The sequence below is a fragment of the Botrytis sinoallii genome, assembly GCF_014898435.1.
Source record: "Botrytis sinoallii strain Bc 23 chromosome Unknown BSIN_011, whole genome shotgun sequence".
Taxonomy (NCBI): Eukaryota; Fungi; Ascomycota; class Leotiomycetes; order Helotiales; family Sclerotiniaceae; genus Botrytis; species Botrytis sinoallii.
In genome coordinates, this window is record NW_024066038.1 from 202008 (window position 1) to 225636 (window position 23629).

Below are 23629 nucleotides of genomic sequence, written 5' to 3' on the forward strand. Positions count from 1 at the left end.
CGGATATATAGATCTGATATACATTTTTCAATATATCACTCCTTATGCGTAACTTGCTGTCTATTTCTGACAATTTTATTAATACCTTCTTCTTTTATTTCATTAACAAATCGTAATTTAAATAATCGTATTCTAAATGATATACTAGCTTTTGAAACGATTTTAAAGATTCCATTTTTTATTAGTTTATCAACTTCCTTGTGTTGTGATTCTTTATATTATATAGATATATCATTTTACAAGAATATAATTAGTTGCAATAATAATAGTTTAATATCGATATCCGTCAAATTGATTATATTAGTTAAGTTACTTCTTATACAACAATGTAATTATATATCTAATTGTACTATTAGTAATAGTATTTGTGATTATAATATCTCTATTTGTGATATATTAATTATTATAGTGTCACCATCATTATCACCATTCGTATCATTATTGTTATTCGATTTGATTTCTTTAGGCTTTTTATAAAAAGATCATATAAACATAGATCGAAATTTAGTCGGTCCACTAGTAAATTCCACTTTACATATTTCCCTATCCATTCTAATTAGAATGTGTAATCCAGTTTACTTACCTAATATATTGTTACCTTTTCCTTTTCTCTATATTAAAATTTATGAATTAAGTAATAGAGTAAGGATTAATATCATAAATAATCCATTCTTTAATCTAAGCACTTTTGTGACTTATCTCTTAACTCGTATATGATATACTTCTACTATAGCTTTCTTTGTAGCTTTTGTGTGTTGAATGATTATTAGAATTAATAGATTAATATTACTCAATCTAGAATATATCCCATAAACTAGTAATATGGGAATAAGCCCATTCAATCCGGCTATATTATTCACAGCTTTCATTATCATTTGTAGGATCATTGTTTTTGTTAAATTATCATTTTCAAGCTTTTTAGTTAAGATCTTGTATATACGGTATAGGGGGTAATAATATCTTTCCACTATGCCTATAGAGTTATATACTTCAATTGATATGCTCTTGATAATAATTGACATAGATTTTGTATTCTGGACAAACTCTTTATTTATAAAATTCTTTTCTGTATTATGAATAATATAATCTAGTAGTTCTATATATACATCAATCCAGTATTCTCGAAGAGTATCGAATGTATACTTAGCTGAAACGTTTTCAAGGAACCGAGCTGCTTGATAGCATATTGCCTTATCGATAATATGTAAAACTAGTTTGTCTGTAATATATATAATGTCGATATATATAATATAATTAAATTCAGTATCCTCTGGTAGAGTGAACCTAAAACATCCGGGTGACTTGCTATGTATTTAATAGTGCTTGTAGTATTTGGTGAAATGTTTTATAGCGTCATTACTTTCATCGTAGTCTACGTATTGTAGTATACTATAAAAGCATTATACAAATAAATAGCCGAATTATCAATATAAACACTATAGCTCAGTAGTCGTTAAATAGCAGTTATTCTAACGAATAGACTCTTGAATAAGCTGATCTATATTCACTTTCTATGTCAAAAATGCATGCTCGCATCTCCTAATGACAGAATATTGATCGGTTGGATTGATGAATTTGTTGGTGATATTGTTGTAGAATGCTTTAAGCTGGTCTATATCCTTAAGTCCCAATAAAAATGGAATATCGGCATTCATAATATGAAAAACAATGTATCTAAATGGTAGATTGATTGATTGATTGATTGATTGATTGAATTTTCGTCCACCTTCAGTCTAAGACTATATAGAACGACTAGGCCTTAAGGGCCTAGTAGATAACTTTTTATTTTATAATAATAAAAATAAACAATTTGGGGAAGTGTAAACGAACATTAGGGACCTAAGCCCACTTACTATACGTATAACATATAGTAAGATAATAAGAAAATCTACTCTGTAGAGTATTCTTTTTCTCTTTCTCTTTTTTCAATCTCTCTCTCTTTTTCTCTTTCTTTTTCCATTTGAGCTCTTGATAAATGCCAGGCTCTTATAGCAATTTTAGTTATATTGATGAATTTGATAATTAATTTGATTCCTATTTTCGTATGAAGTAGGAATTGTAGAGTGATTTTAGAAAGTGGTATATTCTGGAATATCTCTTTTCTTTCCGTTTTATATACTAGGTAACTAATCAAAAGATATTGAAATACCTCAATATTACCATATATATATCTATTATTAGAGTGATTAAAACAATATAAGTATGATTTAATATAACCGTAACCTAGTTTTAATTGAAAAAAAGCGCTAGCTGTATTTCGCCTTGTTTCAATTGATAGCTTGATTTTCAATCCAATTTTCCATGGAAATAGTTTCGAATAGATTAATATTATTTGGTTTGATCTGAGTTTATATTGATTGAGAGTTAAACTCCATTAATTAAAGAAGGATTCTTTGATTATCATTCCTAATAATCTGAAACTAGTTTTATTCGAAATAGATTGTATTATAATTGCTTCTTTTGCTAGTTTATCTACTAGCTTGTTTCTTTTTATTGAAGTATGTCCTAATATCCAATTCAAGAATATTTCTGTTTCTTTAGTTATAATAGCTTTAACTGCTTTGATTACTCGAATTTGATAAACTTAACCAGGGTAATCCGAGAGTGTTTTTAGTTGTAGTAGATCTACTTGATTGTTTGAATAAACCTTGAATTTCTTTCCACTACTAGTAATTGAATTAGCATATTCAATAGCTCGAGTAACTCCATATAGCTTTTTATTATAAACTAATTGATTGCTTCCAATATTCACTTGTTCTTAATATAAAACTTAATCATTCAATTATATTATTACTATCCCTACACTAATACCTATTCCTTTTCTGTAGAAGAGGCATCTATATAGATATAGATAATATCTTGATCTCTATGTTTGAAAATAATATTATGAAGTATTACTGCATTTTCTTTTAAAGCCTTACTAATATTGATTTTGAAAGAGATTTCCTTTTTCCATGGTGGAAAGTAGAAATGAGTAATCTTTTCGAAAAAGAACAAATCGAATTTTTTATTAATTGATTCTCTTATTCTATCAAGTTGGATTAATTTATATAGTTTTCTTTAAGGAGTATTAATTGATTCTCGATTAGTGTATTGATATGCTAGAGTAGCTTTTTCGATATTAATTGAATATTTGGGTAAGAGTTTTGTTAATCAAAAGGCATACTGCTTGATATTTGAATCTAATCGAATGTTTGCTGGTTTTAATTCCGTTTCAATTTCCATTAGGAGAATTGGAGTGGTTTTGAAGATTTCTAGTATCTTTCGAAGAGCTAGGTTTTGAAGAGCTTACATTTTATCTCTGAAGTAAACTTGTTCTCTCTATTAAATCACTAATCTGTAATTTGCTATACTAGTTATATAGGCTATATATAACTATCAAAGGGCTTTTGGACTTAAGCCTTTTTCCATATTAGCTAGTCGAGTTATTCGATAAAAGGCTCCTTTTGCTTGTGTGATTCGAATATTGATATATTAATTGAATTTGAGATTTGGATTAAATTATATATTTAGTTATTTGATTAGGGATTGGAATATAATAATATTAGAATTAGATAGTTTGATTAAGTGATTCTTAATTAGCTTAAAAGTTAAAAAATGCATTAATTCTGTTTTGCTAAATCGAATTGAATAGTGTTTTTCAAGCTAAGTTTGTAAATTTGCTTTATAGCTTTTTCAAGAGATATAATATTCTTTTTTCAAGAAGATAAGTTTATGATCAAAGCAATATTATCAATATAGAAAAGGAATTTGATTGATTTTGAAAGGAATAAATCTTTAATATATATTAGGAATAGGATTAGAGAAATAGGGCTGCCTTGTGGTATTCCAGTTGAAATAGATTTAAAAGATTTGATTTGATTATTGAAGGACAATTTGAATTATTTTTGTTGAAGGAATGAGGCTATTCAAATAATCAGATTTGTTGGTAGTTTTAGTTTTTTATAAATTTCCAATAATCGATTTCTTAAAATATAATCGAAGGCTTTCTTTATATTTATAAATAGAACTGAAGTCTTTTTGTGAATTTACTTATTTCTTTCAATTTCCGTAGTTAAAAGAAGAGCTGCATCATTACTGATTTCTTTTGTTGGCCTCCAATTTAACTCTTGTGTAATAGACTAATAGTTTCTGCTAAATAACCTAATCTTTAAACTAAAATCCTTTTGCTAATCTTTCCAAAACAGTTTAGAAGTATAATAACTCTATATACTTTCAGAACGGAATAGTCAGGTTTTGAGGCTTTCTTCAAAATCACTTTAATGGCTTGTTTCCAGCATTATGGGTGATATCCAAGATTGATTAGATTGCTGAATAAATTAAAGAAGATCTATAGAATTGCTTTATATGCTTTTGTAATAATCTCCTGAGTGATTCCATTTGGGCCAGGGGTCTTTCCTTGGATTTTGGCTGAACAGATATTACTTAATTCGATTTGTGAAAGATTAGGCTATTCCCATTTCTTGGATTGCTTGTATCCTTCCCATTGTGGTTTTGAAATGATTAGGGGGAGTGAGAATAGAGTTGATCTGAAAGTAGAGCATTTTTCTTCAAAAAGCTTTTGGTTGAAATATCCAATATTCTTTGATCTTGATAATCTTTTGTATAAGCCATTGCTTTGAATATTATCTGTATATCCTCCTTTTCTAGAAATTTATTCTAATAATTCTTCTTTACTGTTTTAATAGCCTGAAAGTATTTGTTTCTAGCAATTCGATATTCCTCTTTGAAATTTAAATTCTTCAAATCGGATTCGATTAATTGTTTTGCTCTTCCTAATATTTTTCGAAGCTTTTTTAGTTTGGATATTCATTATGGTTTTCCCCTTTTTTCCGAATTAACTTTAGGTATAGATTTTTCAATAGCTTTCTGAATAATTCTTGTAAGTTCGCTTGCTGCTTAATCTAGATTAAAATGATCATTTCTTTTTTTTAGATTATTGAGTGAATCCTCTTCAAATGAAATTATCAATATCAAAATAGAGAGAGTAAGAGAGAATAAGGTTTCTGATTTCAGTATCGATTCGAATTTATTCCAATTAGCTAGCTTAGTATTATATCTAGCTAGCAATATTGTATTACAAGGACTTGATTTTTCTTTTCCTTTAAGTTTGAATAGTATTCCTGTATGATCGGATCCTGTATTTGATAGTGTTTATCAGTTTTAGATTTGAGAAGCAATTCCTTCTAAAGCTAATAGTCGGCTCTTCTAAGCGGCCTCCTAGTTCCTAATCGGGGAAAACGGTTGTCCCCGGAAAGCGCTTATCCCCGAAAAACTTCGAAAATATTATAATAATTGAATTATATTAATTACAACCTTTATAAATTATATAATTATTGATAAAATATTGATTATTATTATTTATTCATTATATCTATAATAACAAATGAAATTAAAACTAAATATAATAAAACTATTCAATATTGTTTGAATTATCCACAGGAATCTTTTCATATTGCTATACAAATTTGAAAGCTTGATGATTATTATAAACAATTGAAAAAGGCTATACAATATAGGCACAATAAACTAACTAAAGAGATTCCTAATCCTACTAATGAAAATCAAAATAGAATATTAATTAAAGCTTAAGGAGTGTATATCAAAACTCTGATCCGCAATTTATTAAACTACAATATTGTATCTATTCACAAACTTATTTTCAATACAATCGTATACCTCAAATACACTGAGAATCCAGAGACAAAAGGTTTTACAAAATAATGGTTTAGAAACTATTAGAAGAAGATGAAACTATATACTATTACTACAAATTCTTTTACAAAACAACACACTCAAGTATAAAAGAAAGAAAATGTTTTAGAATAATTTAAAAACTATCAAGAATACCTCAAATTGCTTAATATTACAAAGAAAACTCAGATCATAAACTTCAACAAAACGGGATTTAGAACTAGATATATACGCAGGCAGAAAATACTAATTCTAGATGATGTTTTTGAAATAAGTATATTTTGAATGTATATTTATATGAATAAATACTAATTATATAGTTTTATTTTATCAGTCCTAAAGATCAACACTTTATTACTGTATTCGAAATTATCGATGCTACTAACAGCTTTCCTCTACTTTCTCTAATTATAATAAAAGGAAAGGATTTAATGTAGAATTGGTTTCAAGCTATTCTATCAAAAGGAATACGAATCATTCCCTTTGTATTAGGATTTACTATAAATGAGATAGCTATTACCTTCTTAGAGTATTATATCGAAAATTCCGATTCTGGATTTGAAGTGGAATAGAAAATCCTTATTATGGATAATTATGGTTTATATCTGTAATTAGAATTTATACGACTAGCAAATAAAAACCATATTCGATTATTCTGTCTTCTCCTGTATCTCATGCATTGTATGTAACTTTTTGATGTAGGTATATTCAGGGTATATAAACATTATTATCAGTTAGCTATTCAGGAGGCATTGATAGAGTTCATTATCGAATATAATGCAATCTGTTTCTTACGAGATTTAGCAAGTATTCGGTATAAAATATTCATCCCAAGCAATATAAAATCGGCATGGAAAAACTCAGGATTATATCCTATTAAATCAGAACTCTGTATTGCTAATATTAGAAAATTCAATTGCCCTTGTAGATCTCTACCAATCATTGAAGATAAGCCTGAATTTCCTCCTTATACTACACCAGCTCGGCTGATGGAAGTAGTTTATAATTTAGATTATTGGTATTGAAAGATTTATAAAGCCAATCTAATATAAAATAATCCTATTCGAACAAACGAATTCGATATTTTTATTAGTAATATACAAAATATACAAGTCGATACTACATTGGTTGAGGTAGAGGTAACCTTTCATTATAAGAGAAGATAATAGGATTTCGAAACTAATTTGATATCTAAATAACGATTTGTAGTCCCTACTATTGAGGTTTCAAAGGGATTAACCTTAGAGGATACAGATAGAATTCAAAAACAACGAAATAGTAAGTTAAATGATATTACTAAGAGAAAGGATTGTGCTGTCTTTCTAATTATATAAAGAATTGAATACAATAAAGTATTAGTAAGGGGTAAATAAGCTAAAAGAAGGAGCGATTGAGAGTAAAGGAGCTAAAAGACTATCAAAAACAGAATACCCCAATACCTCTTCATCTGGCTATTTCGATAATAGATCCAGAAGTCGAATGGAAATGTATGAATATTATATAAATGGAATTAAAAGAGAAAAAGAAGCAAGTAAAGGATTTGAAAGAATTAGAAAGATTGAAAGCTTCTGGGACAATAGGGAATACTAATAGCAATAATAATGATAATAGCGATAAGATTACTTTTATAATTGATACCCAGAATGATATGGAATTAGGACTATAACAGGATTATATTCCTTTTATGTTTATAAAGGATTTTCAAAAAGAGAAAATGAAAATAATGAATTTATATATTTCAGCGATGATGATAATAATAGAATCGATCTTTACTCTTTATAATAAAATATTATTGAAAAGATATATGCATTATCTATTATAATCCTCAAATGATATTAATAATGATATTTAACTAGAGTTGTATTAATAAACTAATTTCTAAAAAGCATATATATCAGATTTTCGAAGTTTTTCGGGAACAAGCGCTTTCCGGGGACAACCGCTTTCCCCGATTAGGAACTAGGAGGCCACTTAGAAGAGCCGACTATTAATATGAAATCGATAATGTTTGGATTAAGGAGATTATTGTAATAGAAGGTATTAAAACCAGGCTCGTTTAGAAGAGTGAGATTCTGATTTTTTAGCCATTCGGCTAATTGATTAGTGTTTCCGCTTTTCTTCGAAAAAGGATCCCATTATGAATGATAAAAATTGAAATTGCCTATAAGAATAATTTCTTATGTAATTGATGAATTGTATAGATGTTTTTTCAAATGTAAAGCCCTTTTCTTTAGCTTGATTAGCTTTATTATAGATATTAACGATTTGAAAGGCTTTATTTCCATTTTGATAATCGAAAATCTGAATATCAGGATCTCTTGGAGAATCAGAAGAAAGGTTGATTGTAAATTGAAGGGTTTTTGAGGTGTATAATAATGTTGTAATCGATATTTGGAATCGAATCTCGGAAGTGTTTATATAAAATTAGGGTGTATAATCGATCTAGCATTTGAATAATCATTTCCGTTTTTGATAATCCAAGGCTTTTGAATAGTAATAAGATTGATATTGAGTTCTATTGTAATCTGTAAAATATTTTCTATAATTTGTAAACTTTGATTGAGATTTATTTGAAGGATTCGAATATTGATATGATTCATTAAAGAGTATTATTCGATTTTGTTGAATAGTCTGATAGATTTCATATGTTTTCGAATTTGCTGTATGATTTTCTTAACAATTCGAGCATTTCGCTGCTAAATGTTGATAGAATTTTCCTCTAATATTGTATACCATACACAAGTGTACTGATATAATATACTTATCTCCACATAAACTACAAAAAGGGTTTCTTCTACAGTGAGCATCCTAGTGTCCAAACCCTTGACACTTCTGGCATTGTATAGTTGGTTTTGATTCGTAGAATTTTTCTATTCTTATACTACTTCCAGCAATATATAACTACTTTCGGATAGCTAATTCCGTTTCTAATTTGGTAGCAAAAGCAATAACTACAGCTCCCTCTTGTTGATGAGCTCTTTTCGAAATAGGAGTGAGCCAGAAAGGGGTTCCTATAGACTTGAAGTCAGGATTGAAGATCTTGATTTCGTTTAAGATAAAATCCATTCCCTTTGCTTCTAAGAATTCTTTAATGGGGATTTTGTGAATAATGACTTTATGCTATTCTTGATTCTTTTGAATTCTTTCGAATTTGATAATATTACTCTAAATAGCTTTCTTTTCTATTAAGAATTGTGATATAAAAGGATTGTTTATTGTAATAATGATATTGTTATTGAAGGATAAAGTAGCTGCTGTAATAACTGATCCTTTAATTCCAGTCTTTTGAAAAGCTTCATTTATTTTGTTTCGAATAGTTAAAAAGGAGAAGGAAGTGGGGTTTGAGATTTCTGGTTTGATTAGAATAAATCGTTTTTGGATTGAATCTATCTTTTCCTTTATAAAGATTGATTTGATGCTTTTTTTGGAGATTAGGTTCTATTCTCCTTCTGAAACTTTTGTATATGTTGGTTTTGATATTGGGATAATAGTGGATATAGGAATTGTATTTAGAGCTTTAGCTTGGGATTCGATTTTTCGAGTAGCTGATTCGAAATAGGTGATTTGAGAAGTAATGATTTTGGAGATTATAGTAAGGTTTCCCTTTTCAATATACTCTCTAAAGATTTCTAGGAAATCTAGAAGCTTGGATTGTTTGTTATGTGATTGAGTAAGTATTGAAGCTAATACTATGAGATCTCTTGCTTTTAGGATAGCTTCTTTTGAAGAAGAGGAATTGTCTTGGATTCTGGGTTATTTGTTTTGATTGCCGAAAGGTATTATAGGGCTGCGTTTTTTGTTTTGATTGAAGATATAAATAATATTATTTGTATTTTGAATAAGAAAGGGATTACTAAGTAGGTTAATTTCTTTATTTCTTTTTTCGAAATTGATTAGTAGAGTTGGGCTGGAGATTTCGAATATAGAGGTTTCAGAAGGTAGATAGGGACTTGATGCAAAAGTATCTAATATGATTGTAGGATAGGTATTAGATATAATAGAGACTTCGGGAGAAGCTTCTATTATATTAGTATCCTTTAATATATTTGAGAAACTTATTTTGAGAATTGTATTTCTATTCTGGAGATCAGAATGAAGAGTTTTCTATGCGAATTTTCGTGTGTATTTCGTATTTTGGGATATCGATAACAATATCACAACAATTACTGGTTCGAATCAATTGGGAGGAATTGCACTGGATTTGGTTTAGTAACTATGATCTATAGCGATCGCGAAACGGTTGTATTTCGAAGAAAAAGTTTCCTTCGAAATTTGTTGTGTTATCTAAATGGTATATCGATACGAAATGAATCTATTGATGTTGTAGTCCCCTTCTCAAAGTGTATATTCGCTGTTCTCGCTGTTTGTAGATTATACGTCACTAAGCATATCTATTGTTATACATAATATTATCCAATCCCAACTATAGATTTACCTATACAAGCTATATTGATATATATACCAAAGAACTTCTTGCTTATATAATTTGTGTAAAAAATGTTTATTACATTTTCTATCAGTAGAATAGCTTTAATAGGGTCTCTAATCAATGTATGCAATATCGTATTGACTAACAACTAATTGAATATCTCTTAGCCATTTATAGGTTCTAAACTAACAAAAAATACTTCTTCTTCAGTATTATCAATATCAAGATCTGCAAAGAACTATCTCATTTCGGTTTCTGAATTAGATTTTGTATCAATAGCTTCTCCCTTGTATTCGATCAACTATTGGTTATAGTGTTTATTAAATACGTTATTACTACTATCCTTAATCTTTTCCCGGTATTTACATCGGTTTTTATCCTATTCCTTTTGGGAATGCTTTGTTGATCGACATCCCTTTTTCTTGTATATCCAGTAACGATTTCGTTGATTCAAAGAATTAGATCATTATCGAAACCTATTGGTATTGCCCTTAAAGCTATTGCTTCTGAAATTATTGCTTCTGAAACCTTTAGAATCACCTGAACTATTCCGGTTATTATTGCTGTGGAATCTTTTGTTAGTAAATAGCACTATATCTTTTTCCTTATACGATCTTTCCCACATATTAATGGATTGTTGCAATTGATTGATTAAACCAAATACCTTCTTTTTGGGGTTGAAATAAGCTAGGTTGCATGTCTTAACATATTTACATGTTAGTATAAGCTTATTGTGTAGATATGACGTTTACCGCATAGCAGGATCAAATCGATACTATAGCATACATAGCTGCTTGATTATGATAATAAGACACTTACTAAGTGGCTTATTTTTATACTCCTTTTTAGTTGATTTGAGAGTAATATTGTTCCATTTAGATAGTATATTACATTGATATTCTTTTCCCTCAAAGTTACTCCACATATAAATACAAAGCTCTCTGAATATAGATAGTAATACTTCGTAGTTGGTATAAAAGAATTCGAGCACACTATCCTTTAGTATAATTGGGAATACTTTGTATTATATATCCATAGGTATCTTTGCATGTTGTGAGATTTTATAGAATATCGAAAGTTTGAAATTGAAATTATTATTGTTCCCGTTATATTTCTTCTTATTGGTATAGAATTTCAATAAACTGATAAGAGATTATATATTAGAATATATCGATAATTTCTTATCCCTATCGTATCGACCTCTATTGTCCTTCCTATCACTATCACCATTGTTGTCATTATCAAAATCTCCTCCTTCATTATCCTTTTTATCATCTTTTCGATTATCTTTATTATATTTAAAATTGTTGTCAATAAATCTATTGATTATTCCGAATCTAAACTTAAATTCTTTAAGATTATAATCTTTCAGAACTTCCTGAACTTGGTTTTTTATCTATACATCTGTAATAGATCTATATAATTGGTTATATAAAGCTATAAATACTTCAACACCTAATTTTGGTATCCATACCCCTCGGGCATGTAATACTATTCATAGTTTTCATGTATCCAACTGGTGGATCTTTGTGAATTGCCTATTTGTGAATATGCTGAAGTTATTATAAAAGACCTCGACTAGTTTGTTGTTATTGATATTCTTATAGTCGTATTGCTTGTACTTGAATTTGATATATTTAATAAACTCCTTAGAATCAAAATCAATAATTCCATTATCAATCTGTTGTTCCTTTAATAGGCTTAATCACTCTTTACAGTACTCCTTTTCCTTTTTCATATATAATTCCTTGTTAATGATCTTAGAGGTAATCAGAATATTGTCGCTATTCAATATAATAGGATATATATAAGGGTATTTCAAAGATTATAGATAGATTATAGATATTTCGAAGGTTATAGGTATATTATAGATATGAGAGGTATAAAAGGGTATATAAAAGATATTTAAATAAAGGGTTTATTTTATACAATGTGTAGTACAAAAGTGAATGCGTGATGGATATAAAATCGATTCGTTATATTTGATTAATCAATTCTTTTGAATATGTTTTCCTAATACAATTATTCAGAATATATTCTTTAGTACAATAAGGAGAGAAAGTATACTATACTTAGTACAATAATATCTTTCTTTGTGATCTCTTCAAAATTTCTACCAATCCTGAATACTACTTCTAAATATCTAGTGTTTTCTAGTAGAATCCAAGGCCCTAATTTGTAATATCACTAATTAGTATTAATATCAACTTGATATTGATTAAAGTGTAAAGTATTTCAGTCTTATCAATATGATTGATTATATTATTCGTCTTGATCATTATTAACTATAGGAAGCTAGTATTTAATATAGTAGAAGTACTAGCGCTAGTGCATACGCTAGTACATACACTAGTGCAATACAGTGCCCTCTTAGATCACATGATCGATATCCCGACATATTGGTTATGTTAACAGACGATCAATTTTCACCAAATACAAAAGCAATCATGTATGAATGATTCATTACATTATAGAGTGTATGGTCATGAAGTCTGCGCTCATCGCTACATTGATCCTAGTATATACAAGAAAAATATGTTTGCCAAAATGCAAGAAAGAGATCCTCTTTGACCTCTAACCTGTATAAAAATGATAAACACCTCAAAGTGCAATCTTAACTGGAGTTCCATCTTACAACGCAAATCTGATAGGATCACCTGGCATATCATACTTGTAAACAATATATGCACCCACCCAGCCTGCAGGGTATTCATTCCAGTATTCCTCTATCTTAAAATATTGCGTCTGAAAAAAATCTGGATGGTTAGGAACTCCACAGTAGATTTCAGACGCCCCATTATGTTCTTCTCCCGCTGCGACAAGGTACTCATTCATTTTGTCCTCATGAAAGGTCTTGCCAAGTCGAGCCTCGAGTTTCCTTGCAGCAGCGGCTTCACATTTTCCTCTGCCCTCTTCTTCCTGTTCGTACGCTTTCCTCTTTGCATGCGTGACTTTGCAACATGCCTCGGCCTTCTCAAGATTTGTAGACTGTGGCTTTTTGAGAACGGCAGCGAGTTTGTCAACTGCCCTTGTAATCAAAGTCTTACCCTTTCTGCGTTTGTGAGGTCTCTTGGAGGATGTCCTTTGCTTTGGAGCTAGGAATGATGTTACAGCGGGCGCTATCCGGGCAATGAGGTCTCCCCGTACGAATTTAGGACGTGGTGGTAGTTCGATTCGTGCCATTGTTTCGTGTTTTGTCGAGAATGAGTGGATGAAAGATGTCGATTTGTGGCTGGATGTCGTGCTGTGAAAAATCAGATGAGCGAAACTGTTGTGGGAGAAACACAGGTTGTACGATTGGTAGCTTACCTTTGTATTGAGCTGTTGAGGTTTCGAAATAGTTATTAGATTACGTTCTTTTCAGCGAGATGGGATTCTTGAGATGGTGATATTTTGAAGGGAAGGAGGGAAGATTCCAAAAGTGAAAACATTTAACTATTCAGTTTGATCGATAATAATTACGTGCTCAGTCTAGTGTGAAGTTTGCAGAGTCTTGGGCGAGGAATTGGCACACGCTAGTCAGAAGCCATCTGTGTCTAGGAGGAAATCATGAGATCATATGTGCTGCATTATCTTGGAAGGAGTCATTAAAGGGGATATACATGTACTTTCTCGTTCTAAGTATTGAAAACTGACATTAATTTAATTGTGCAAAAAACGCATAATTCCATATTCCATCATCAGGTTACTGTCACAATTATCATATAAATTGTTTTCAGAGCGCACAGATTAGTGAAGAAGGGCATCTATGTTATATCTAGCTCTTTGGAAAATTCCAAATATTGGAATTTGGCATCCAGTGCTTGCGCAGAACTGGATATTGTAGTATTATATTGTCAATTTACTGTCACAATGATCATAGACATGATGTAAAAAGTACGCATATCAGTGGAAAAAATGAATCTATTCGATTATCTAGCTGTATGACCGTCTTAAAAGATCCAGGGCCAAATAATGAAGAATCAAATAGATATATCCAATGGTTCTTCCGATATCGCTGTAGTATGTTCCCAAGATGCATAACAGTACAGTTATTTGTGTTATTCCACCCTCGACACTTTATAACTTCTCCTATTCCATCTCCATTCCATCTCCCCTCTTGTCTTCAAACCATGACTGCCGGCTTACCAGAGTGAACCTCAACCGGGTTGGCTTATATGACGATATTCGGGCCAGGAAAACACCAGCGGCAGCATCATCAGCATCAGACTCATTCTCTTCAACCTTCACCTTTGCCACAGAGATTGTTTGAGCTGAAGCATTGGCTTTCTTGGGTCCTGGGATTTGGATCTTGTACTTCTTTGGTTCGGCGGCGGGAACAGCTTGAGTAGCGGCGATAGCTTTCTTAGGTCGGATGCGACTCACGACCCCATCATCTTCGTTGGATTTGGAGTTGTCATTTTTGTTTGTATTGATTGAAGAAGAGGTGGACTTCAACTATAGACCGATGAATACAGCTTGTATCGAAATCGAAGGTGTAGCAAGCTTAGCGGGGGGGAGCTGCTCCAAGATGTTTTCCGATGATGGCGCTTCTATTCGCATTTCATCTGTGTAAGCCAAAGTAGAAGGAGAAGAATTGTCGTCAGCTGCATGTCCATTAGAAGATTTTACGGCAGTAGTCTCGTTCTCGAGGCCCTGGAGCTCTCTTTCCAATGGTGTCTCTGTTTGTGTTCTTCTATTAGGTCTTTCGCTTGAATGCTGCGAAACAATGGGCTCGATGAGCGCTAATCCTTCGTCTACCACCAGCGAAAGCAGCTTGAATAGAGGCTGGGTTACGGCGTCGAGCTCTCTCATTTCTGGCCCGTGTGGCCTTCATCGCCTTGGTCTGAAGTCGAATGGTTGTCATGGTTGCTTTTGTGATGGTGGTTGGAAGTTACTGGATTGTTGAGTTTCAAATCTTCTAGAATGACAATACAATGTATCTCACCTATGATTGTATGATTGAAACGAATCTTTCTTGCTGTCATGATGATACGAATGATATAAAAAGAATGGAAGAGTACACAGGAGCTAAATATATACGCATAGGAATTCCCTTTTGAATTGGCATATTCGCGAAAATCTAAGTTTATCTCTGCGATTGAGGTTTCCAGATCCGGCCAAATCCAAGCTTCGGTGGGGGTTGAAGGGGATAGTACACATCGAGAAATTTCTATTCAGTAGATAAGAAATGTGTCGAATGCATTCGTAGACGATCTTCTCGCAAAAGTATTCCCCCTTCATGGATGGATGATTGATATTTCGCTAAAAGTGACGCTTTGATCTTGTGATATTCATGTGATGCTTTGACTGTTGAACAATTAATGCTAAGCAGGAAGTAGTAGTTATATATATATCTAGGTACATGAAGCTTCTAATCACGGCTCCATCACTTTATCACTCCTTCTAGATTCCATTACTGTACGCTCCTTCCACATTTGATACTGGAAACTTTCTCATTCCACTCATCCCTGTCATTGCCCAACCAAACCATGAAACCTAACGTCTACTACTTCGAAAAATCATCCCATGAAAAACTTTACCCCACCTTCTCATGACTGCAATCGTAACTTTAATATCAGGCTCCATTCCAATCTCACAAAGCCCTCGATAGCCGCACATCTCGTATCCACACCCATCCTATCGACCCAAACAGGATCGAACCCGCAGCTATCGACCTCTCTCTCTCTATTCCTGCATTTTCTTTAATCTTTTCTCCAGCGTCGTTTTCGCAGCCTTGTTTTGCGCCGGAATTCTTCATCGAAGACTCATTACCAGAACGATCCATACCCAGTCTTCTCATCAACATCCCCTTTGTCTCTCTAGCAGTTTCAGCACCCTCCTCTACATCTATACCGGTTTTCCATCCTCTACATCTATACCGGCTCAGTCTACCACTTTAGATTCTTCAAGTGAACATCTTCAAACTGTATGCAGAGTATAGTCACACGAGGTGCTATATCGACCGTTACAAAAGGCGATAGTGGTAGAGGTCTAGGGGAATATAAGATCTTCTTATCGTCAGGCCTTTTACTCAATAAATCGTCTAATCGATATGTTTCTCAGTATATAAGACGTGATGGAGCCTGGGCAATAATTAGAGACTACAGAATTTCAAGTTTGTTGCAGATTGCGGATGAGAATGGGAAATATCATTTAGGAGAAAGGCGCGGCAACATTAACATATCACATCTAAAGCAAGTACAGAGAGATCCAACAGTATATCATATCAAACGAGAGCAGGAATAGCACTAATCTTTTCAATCAACTAATTAACCGAGCGCGACATCTAGAGAAATCCTTCTTCTCAAGAGACTTCTTCAGTATCAATCCTATTCAAATTTCCAATATCTTTCGAAAGATCTAAAACCTATTCAAACAACCTTCCAATAACTCATCTACTCCTCTTCAATACCCCAAGCAGCCCTCCAATACCCTCCCGAGTCATCACGAACTTCCGCACCCTAGAATTCACCCATTCGCCGCGGCAAAAGCCAGCATTCTTCTTTGCGCATTCGAAGGCGCCAACACACTTCTCTGCATCTCAATACTATTCAAAAATAGCAGCATGTTAGGAAGCATAAGATTTCAGGCCCAATCGCGAGAGTGAAGATCTGCGCTTTTGGTGGTGGGAATGGGAGGTAGATACTCCAGTCTAGAAGGGTGGGAGTAGTTATAATGAGTATATCAAGTGACCCATAAATATTGAAGCTTCTAGCTGTTGAGGTGTTATGTTGAATTTGGCACTGATACCGAAAAGGATAGGATCAGATTCTATGCATTCGGTGGCTGAGAAGGCAAGTACTTCAACGCCTATACTTGAAGCAAAATGCTAATGGAACCTAATATACCATTAGCGAAACGTCTTGCTCATCAGAAAGCTCTTCTAGAACCTCAAATATTCGACCCTCCATCTTCACAATCCCATTTGCCAAACTCCCCCGTTACAAGTCCGAACGACTATACATTCTTCTCTCCGGACAAAAAATATCTGCCCCACAAGCACACTATTTACATCTTCCACAAGGTCTTCAATAGGCCCCAATGCTACACGTTCACTATTCTCGAGATTTTGAACCTCGGGCCCGGCTTTGATTATCACACCCACAATCTCATGGCTAAGAACCATCTTACATATTATTTTGATAGATAAATTTGGGTTGGATACTGAGCGAAGTTGGGATACGATGACTCTCACCTGTATGTGGTGTATCCTACGAATCTTCGATCGTGCGATTGGAGAGTTAAGTAGAGTCAGCTGGAGCTGGGTGATGATTGTACACTAATCGGAGGCCGTATTAAAAGCAAAGGTATATGCAGCTGATTACCAGAGAGTGATTGCGAAGATGCTCGGAATAGAGGATTATTAGTATAACGGAGATGAAAACTATTTGATAATAGAAAGGAGATAAGAGCAGGATTGATATAAAACCATATCTTTACAAATCTGTATGAGGAGCAGAGCTAGAATATGTTGCAGTAGAGTATTTGCAAAGTGGAATTAGCTCTTGAAATAGCAGATAATGAAGTTTTTATAATATAGTTGAGTCTGACTGAAGCCTATATTAGGAACAGAGCCGATATCCTCAACTTGACAAATGAAAATCAACAGAACATTTCTGGAGCATTAGCGTGCAGAGTTTTCACAATTCAACAATACATATAATCTATGAGTATACTGAATTGGATATTTATAAATAATAAGGGGAGTAATAGAAAGTATATAAAGACTAGGATAGTATTTACTGAGGTCAACGGGAGTATATATGGAGTAGAAGAAGGAATGTTTTTAGTACCTTATCTCCAAATGTGTGGGAGCGGTATGGCGGTGGAGGAGCTCCGGTATAAGAAGAATGCTTTTAATAAGCTATACTCGATAATACTCGATCGGTATTACGGCGACAAAGGATCTCAGGCAGAGGCCAATCCTATAATATATATATGTAATGTGCTTCTAGCGCTTTATTTTCGATTACAAATTATATATTAAGGGAGTGGATTCTATAAGCAGAGTTTTGATTAGTAAATTGGAAACATTATAGAAAGACTGTTTGGCTAGGGATCTGAAATAATAAGCCTGCGAGATATAGTCGGTTTTGTTGTATAGGAGAGATTCGGTAAGATAATGTGAAACAACTATTAGCTGCGAGGTATAGTATATAATAATAGTGATAATGATACTATTTATATAGCTCGAGAGGATGGATGCGTGTGTCGATCTATAATCGAATATTATAGAGCAAAGGGCATGATGAAGGTATTAGATAGGCTTAAGGAACAAATAGGAATGAAAATATAGAGGAATGGTTTTGGTTCTAGCCGGAACTTTCGAAGATAATTACACAATAAGTGGTTTAATATAGTTAGAAGATTCTATAGAGGCCTAGTATTAGTAGTTTTATCACAAGTAAGCCGGGAAAGTGTTTGTAGGTGTAGTGAACCTACTTTGTATTATAAGATATTCTAGAAAGTAGTTATAATATAATTCATTTCTGCTAGCTATCAACAAGATCCTACGAATAGCGATCAGAGGAGTCCTCCCAGTCTGATGAACAACTCCGAATACAGTGATAATGAGGGACAGCGCTCTCCCACCAGCAGAAGTAGCACTAGAACAAATAAAATGGAGAGTAGCCTTTTGTATCCAAACTATTGATCCAAAACACCCTCTTTATCATTGAGGAATAAGAGCTATCTACTCCTTCGACAGCAGGGAAGGCTAATTGCAGCCAGCCAGAACAAAGGTTTAGGTAATCAGTCAGTACCTTTCTCGAATCAAGGAGACGACTTTAGTAGGGCCCCATTATATATTAGGGTATCGAACGGATCCTATTAGAGACCTTACGAAAGAGGTAGTGGCAGAGTAGTTTCAGGAATGATGGAACAAGTGTATATATGATCAGATCACTATATTCTCTGATAGATCGGAACAGACCGATAAGGATAGTAGGCGAGTAGGATATGGATATGTTGTATATAAAGGACAAATAATAGTATACAAAGGAAACGGTGGATTGCATCACAATTCTTATATATTCGATATGGAAGCAATCGGGGTATATCAAGGCCTCTAAGTAGTGATCAGAAATATTATTGGTATAAAACAAATGGAAATCTGTATGTGTATCGATAGTATATTGGTGATATAGGGAATGAGAGGTACAGCCTTTATTACATCATAGTGGGCTTTCCTCAAATGTTACAAACTGATGTAAACGTACTCAATCCAGATCAAATGGTTGCTAGGTCATATAGGGATCGAAGGGAATGAGCATACGGATGCATTTGTTGATAAAGGGATAAGAAAATCAGCCTTAGGGTATGCAAATCGATCTATAGCAAGCGGTATCCGCTTTATAGCAAAAACTACTATGGAATCGGCAGTATAGATATAGTGGATCAAATAGAAACCAATACTCTCCAAATAGTACCAGAAATGGAATCTAAGGAATACAAATAAATATCTTAATAAACTAGAACTCTTACAAGCTATTTTTCACTGCATACTAGCGATTCACTTAGTATATAGCGATTTCGAAAACTATCATCAACAATTTAAACACGAGAAAGTAATAATCCATTATTCATATAGCGCATACAAATCCCTCGAGTATATCGTGTATTGCTATAAAGTTCTTGCAACCTACAAAATCTGATCCCTAGATATCAGGCTCAAATACCCACCCCGTAATTGGACAACTCAAGAACAATTATTGAAATAGTTAATGCATATATTAACCAAGTTTACTGAATTTATTGTTATAATAGACTTCTACAAAAGCATATATTCTAAAACGCTACCAGAAGAATAGGAAGAGGAAATGGAAATGGATTGACCGATTCGGATGAACACAAATACAGAATAGGAGGCGATTGATATAGTAAGGCTATAAAGAACAAAATCGATATACGCAATACACTGTACTATACTAAAACACATACAAAAGCTATCCTTACAGGATAAAGCAGCTCTCAATCAAAACATTATATAAAAGATCGGAAAGCACGCACGGAGGCACTCAGAGGATCGGAGACAAAAGTGTAAACGTGCTAGCTATCGCTTGGAAAGCTACTGAGGGTATTGAGATCTCATTTTTAGAAGAGGGGGATTATGTAAATTAGAGATTATCCCGCAGTTAGCCCAACCGTAATGCCCCCTGGGAGGCTCGCCTATACGGCCCGGTTGAAAATTACTAATAATAATAATAATAATAATAATACTGAGCGAAGTTGCATCATTATTCTTGAACACTAAACTACCACCGCAGATACCAGATACAGAGATGATACTTAACACTTCATCCCGCTCAATACTGGACGAGTCGTCTCAGACTGTATGATACCGCCGTTTTGGGAGTCTTTAAACACAGTGAAAACCATGCCATCAAAAACAGTCATATCTCTTGATATATCACTGTACAGCAACTTATGACTAAAAGTCATCTTCGTGCCGGGAACTATTGAACTTTTGGTATACTCCACTCCATAGCATTTACAAGTAGGTCAGCAAATGTATCTCCTTTATATAACACCATCGTATCAAACAGAACTGCGAGTTAAGAAAAAAGTACAAACCGTCCGGTTGGTAACTGAAGTGGGATTTAACCAGTCTTGGATATGGATTCTAAAGCTTTCCTAGACCGTATCTCCAAGCCATAACCATAGGTTTGTGCAGTCTTTCATTATTCGTCTATCATATGAGATCCGAGATCTGAGATCTCATGTGTATCGCAAGTCACCGGACATCTCAGCTACTCAACAGATAACTTGAATATCGGCGGTAACATCAGTACCCATAGCATACAGAACCTTTCCAAAGAACGAATTCACGCATGCGAGGAACCATCTAACCCACTTATATTCTACACTATGAAAGAATGGTAAGAATTAACAGTATTCATATTAATCATTCCACATTCAATACTATAAAGCATATCGACTTCTCATCTTGCTTACCTGCAGAACTATCACTTCCACTTCATCATTTCTCAACCTTATTATTGATTATTGGAGACGTGATGGGCTTTACGATATTAGGTATATATATCCACTAAAGAAGACACGATTGTACATATATAGCTTGACTTATCCAGAGTTGTAGCATTAGAGGTGAATGAGTAAAAGAGATCATTGATGTTCTTTCCATTGGAATGAAAAATAAGTGAGATACAGATAGATAGCAATATATATCGAATGATGGATTGTGTTCTTATAGTATATAACTGTTATAATTTTTAAATCGTTATCCTCATCTACCGATTTCTTATCGTGAGTAGGTAGTCAAACTAACTTGTAAGGTTCAAATATATCTTTTAATCTGAAGAATTGAAGTTGAGGACCTCGGGAGTTATCAAAAAGTCTAGACAAGCCTCAGGAAATGGGGAGCAATGGTATTAATACCGGATGGAAACTAAGATGGGTAATGTCGACATGTCTTTAAACCCTGAGCGTCTAATGGTGTAATTTTAACTGAATTTGAACTTGATTATTTCAACACCAAGTTTCAGGAACGTTTCCCCTCAGATAATGAGTTGCTCAAAAATTGCTGAAATATCGTGTACATAGTACCAAGCAACAGTCTTCAGAAAGTGCGTTCTTTCTATTCTTACAATCATAGTAACATTTATAATAACTTGAAACGTATAACACAAATCCGAGCTTACGATCTGCATAAACCAATCAAAGTTTCCAGTGACATCCGCCCTCCCTCAGCATTAAAAAAAACCAAGAGAATCTAGAGACTAGAAGTTCACTCTGGGCAGGCCATGCCTGGAACACCGTATTTCCCACTCACAGTAATGCTATTTCCTCCAGCATCCCATCTCAAAATGACATCTTTGCCAACTGGCTCCAAGGGGGGGTATCCAACCTAGAATTCGTTGTTAGTATTTGATCGGAACCTCAATATATTTGATGCCCCCAGAATGTGAATCCAACATTCTATTCCTTATGCTACCATCAAAGACCAAATGACATGAAGTGTGATAGAAAAGAAAACCTACCTTAAAAACATAGCAGCGACCAACGATATCTCTGAAGTCATCTATATTAATCTTCTTTTGCTTCCACTGTTTCTTTGCTCCCAGCTCCGCCGCAGTGTCCATATTAAAAAGAGTATAGAAGACATCTGCAGATGGAACTATGCAAGTATAAGACCAGCGTTTTACGAAAGTCTTGCGACCTGGTCTGATAGAAATGAGAGTCAGTTTAGTTTCTGCAGGCTCGACGTCATAAAAGACAATATATGATGAAATTTTGTTGCATGAGAAGGAAATTTAGAAGATATAGACAATGATGGGAGTGATATTAAGAGGGGAAAAAACTAGGAAGGTTAGAAGATAGAGGATTTCAACACATACGCCTATTTGATTTGTGCTCTAATAGCACTGCGCATAACTTCCTGTATTTGTTCTGCCTGCTGTCTTACATCGAAAGAATTTCGTTTTGCAGCAGCAGTATTCTTTCTTGGCTTAGATGCTACTTTCGCAATTTGCGCCTCGAGCCGTGTGATCTTCCTAGCATTCTCTTCGTTCAGAATCTTAAGCTCGTCATTTTCTTTCTTGTAATCGTAATATGTTTCCTTATAATCCTTGTTGTCCTTGAGTAGGATGTCGATGAGTTTCTCATTTTTGGCAATCTTAACCTCCAATTGATCTATGTCCGGTAATTCATATTTCAGCTTTTCAAATTCTTCAGAATATTCTTCAGCCTCATCTTCCTTATCTATCAAATCTTGTTTTGTTTTTCGATATTCAACTTGCAGCTGTTGATAAGCACCTCTGAGATCCATCAAAAGCTGCACAACTTCCAAATGATTTTTTTTGGAAATCAAATCATCCTTGCTGAGTGACATATAATCTTTGACAACCGGCTTCGTTCTACGTTGCTTCTTGGCAGGACCCATGGATGAAGACATGCCCGCGGCAGCAGGACGTTTTAACATCTTGAGATTGATTTGCGTTATAAAGTGGTTGATCGATTTGTGATGGGAGTAAGATTCCAATGGTGGAAGAAAATTCAAGTAAAGAGGTGAGTGGGAGGTACCTACTTGATGTAGGTTCACTCAAGTGCCGGGTACTACAATAGCTTCGAGAGCTAAATAGATACTAGGTAGCTCGAGGAGGCTCGAGGGAGGGAAGAAGCTGAGGAAGCTACGACGAATGAGCTCGATGCACGGACTGATAGAACAGAGATACATCACAAGAACTGAACACAATACTGACTTGAATATTTCTCCAATTGTGAGAAAGTATATTCCAGCAGGTTGAGCATGACGATGTGTGTTCTAAGATGAATCAATTGAATGTTGGATTTATGGAAGTATTTGAAAGGTTGAGGAGTGTATCCCTTCCATCAGTGCGCTCGCTAGTGGTCACGATCTACATAAACTTATAGCGTTTTTATTACACTCCAGCTTTCCAAACCTAAAAAGAGAACGCCTTTATCAATTGACAAGACAGTGATAACGTGTAAGATGCCAAACAAAGGAGCGTGGAACGATGTTCGTATCGCGTTGGTGAGCTGATA

The 23629-nt window shown here is 33.6% G+C and overlaps 3 protein-coding genes across 3 annotated transcripts; all 3 read right to left on the bottom strand.

Annotated features, from left to right (window-relative positions):
• Positions 1–12754: 12754 nt before the first annotated feature.
• EAF02_006726 (uncharacterized protein) lies at positions 12755–13306 on the bottom strand (the record flags this gene model as incomplete). The annotated part of the gene is made up of 1 exon (XM_038902774.1): positions 12755–13306. The coding sequence occupies one exon, from the start codon at positions 13304–13306 to the stop codon at positions 12755–12757; it is 552 nt and encodes a 183-aa protein (XP_038757095.1).
• Positions 13307–14194: 888 nt separating this feature from the next.
• EAF02_006727 (uncharacterized protein) lies at positions 14195–14917 on the bottom strand (the record flags this gene model as incomplete). Its single annotated transcript, XM_038902775.1, has 2 exons — positions 14195–14499; positions 14569–14917. The coding sequence occupies 2 exons, from the start codon at positions 14915–14917 to the stop codon at positions 14195–14197; spliced, it is 654 nt and encodes a 217-aa protein (XP_038757096.1).
• Positions 14918–21657: 6740 nt separating this feature from the next.
• Positions 21658–23045, bottom strand: EAF02_006728 (uncharacterized protein; the record flags this gene model as incomplete). Its single annotated transcript, XM_038902776.1, has 3 exons — positions 21658–21971; positions 22105–22283; positions 22490–23045. 3 exons carry the CDS (start codon positions 23043–23045, stop codon positions 21852–21854), a joined length of 855 nt encoding a protein of 284 aa, XP_038757097.1. The 3' UTR covers positions 21658–21851.
• Between the last annotated feature and the right edge of the window lie 584 nt (positions 23046–23629).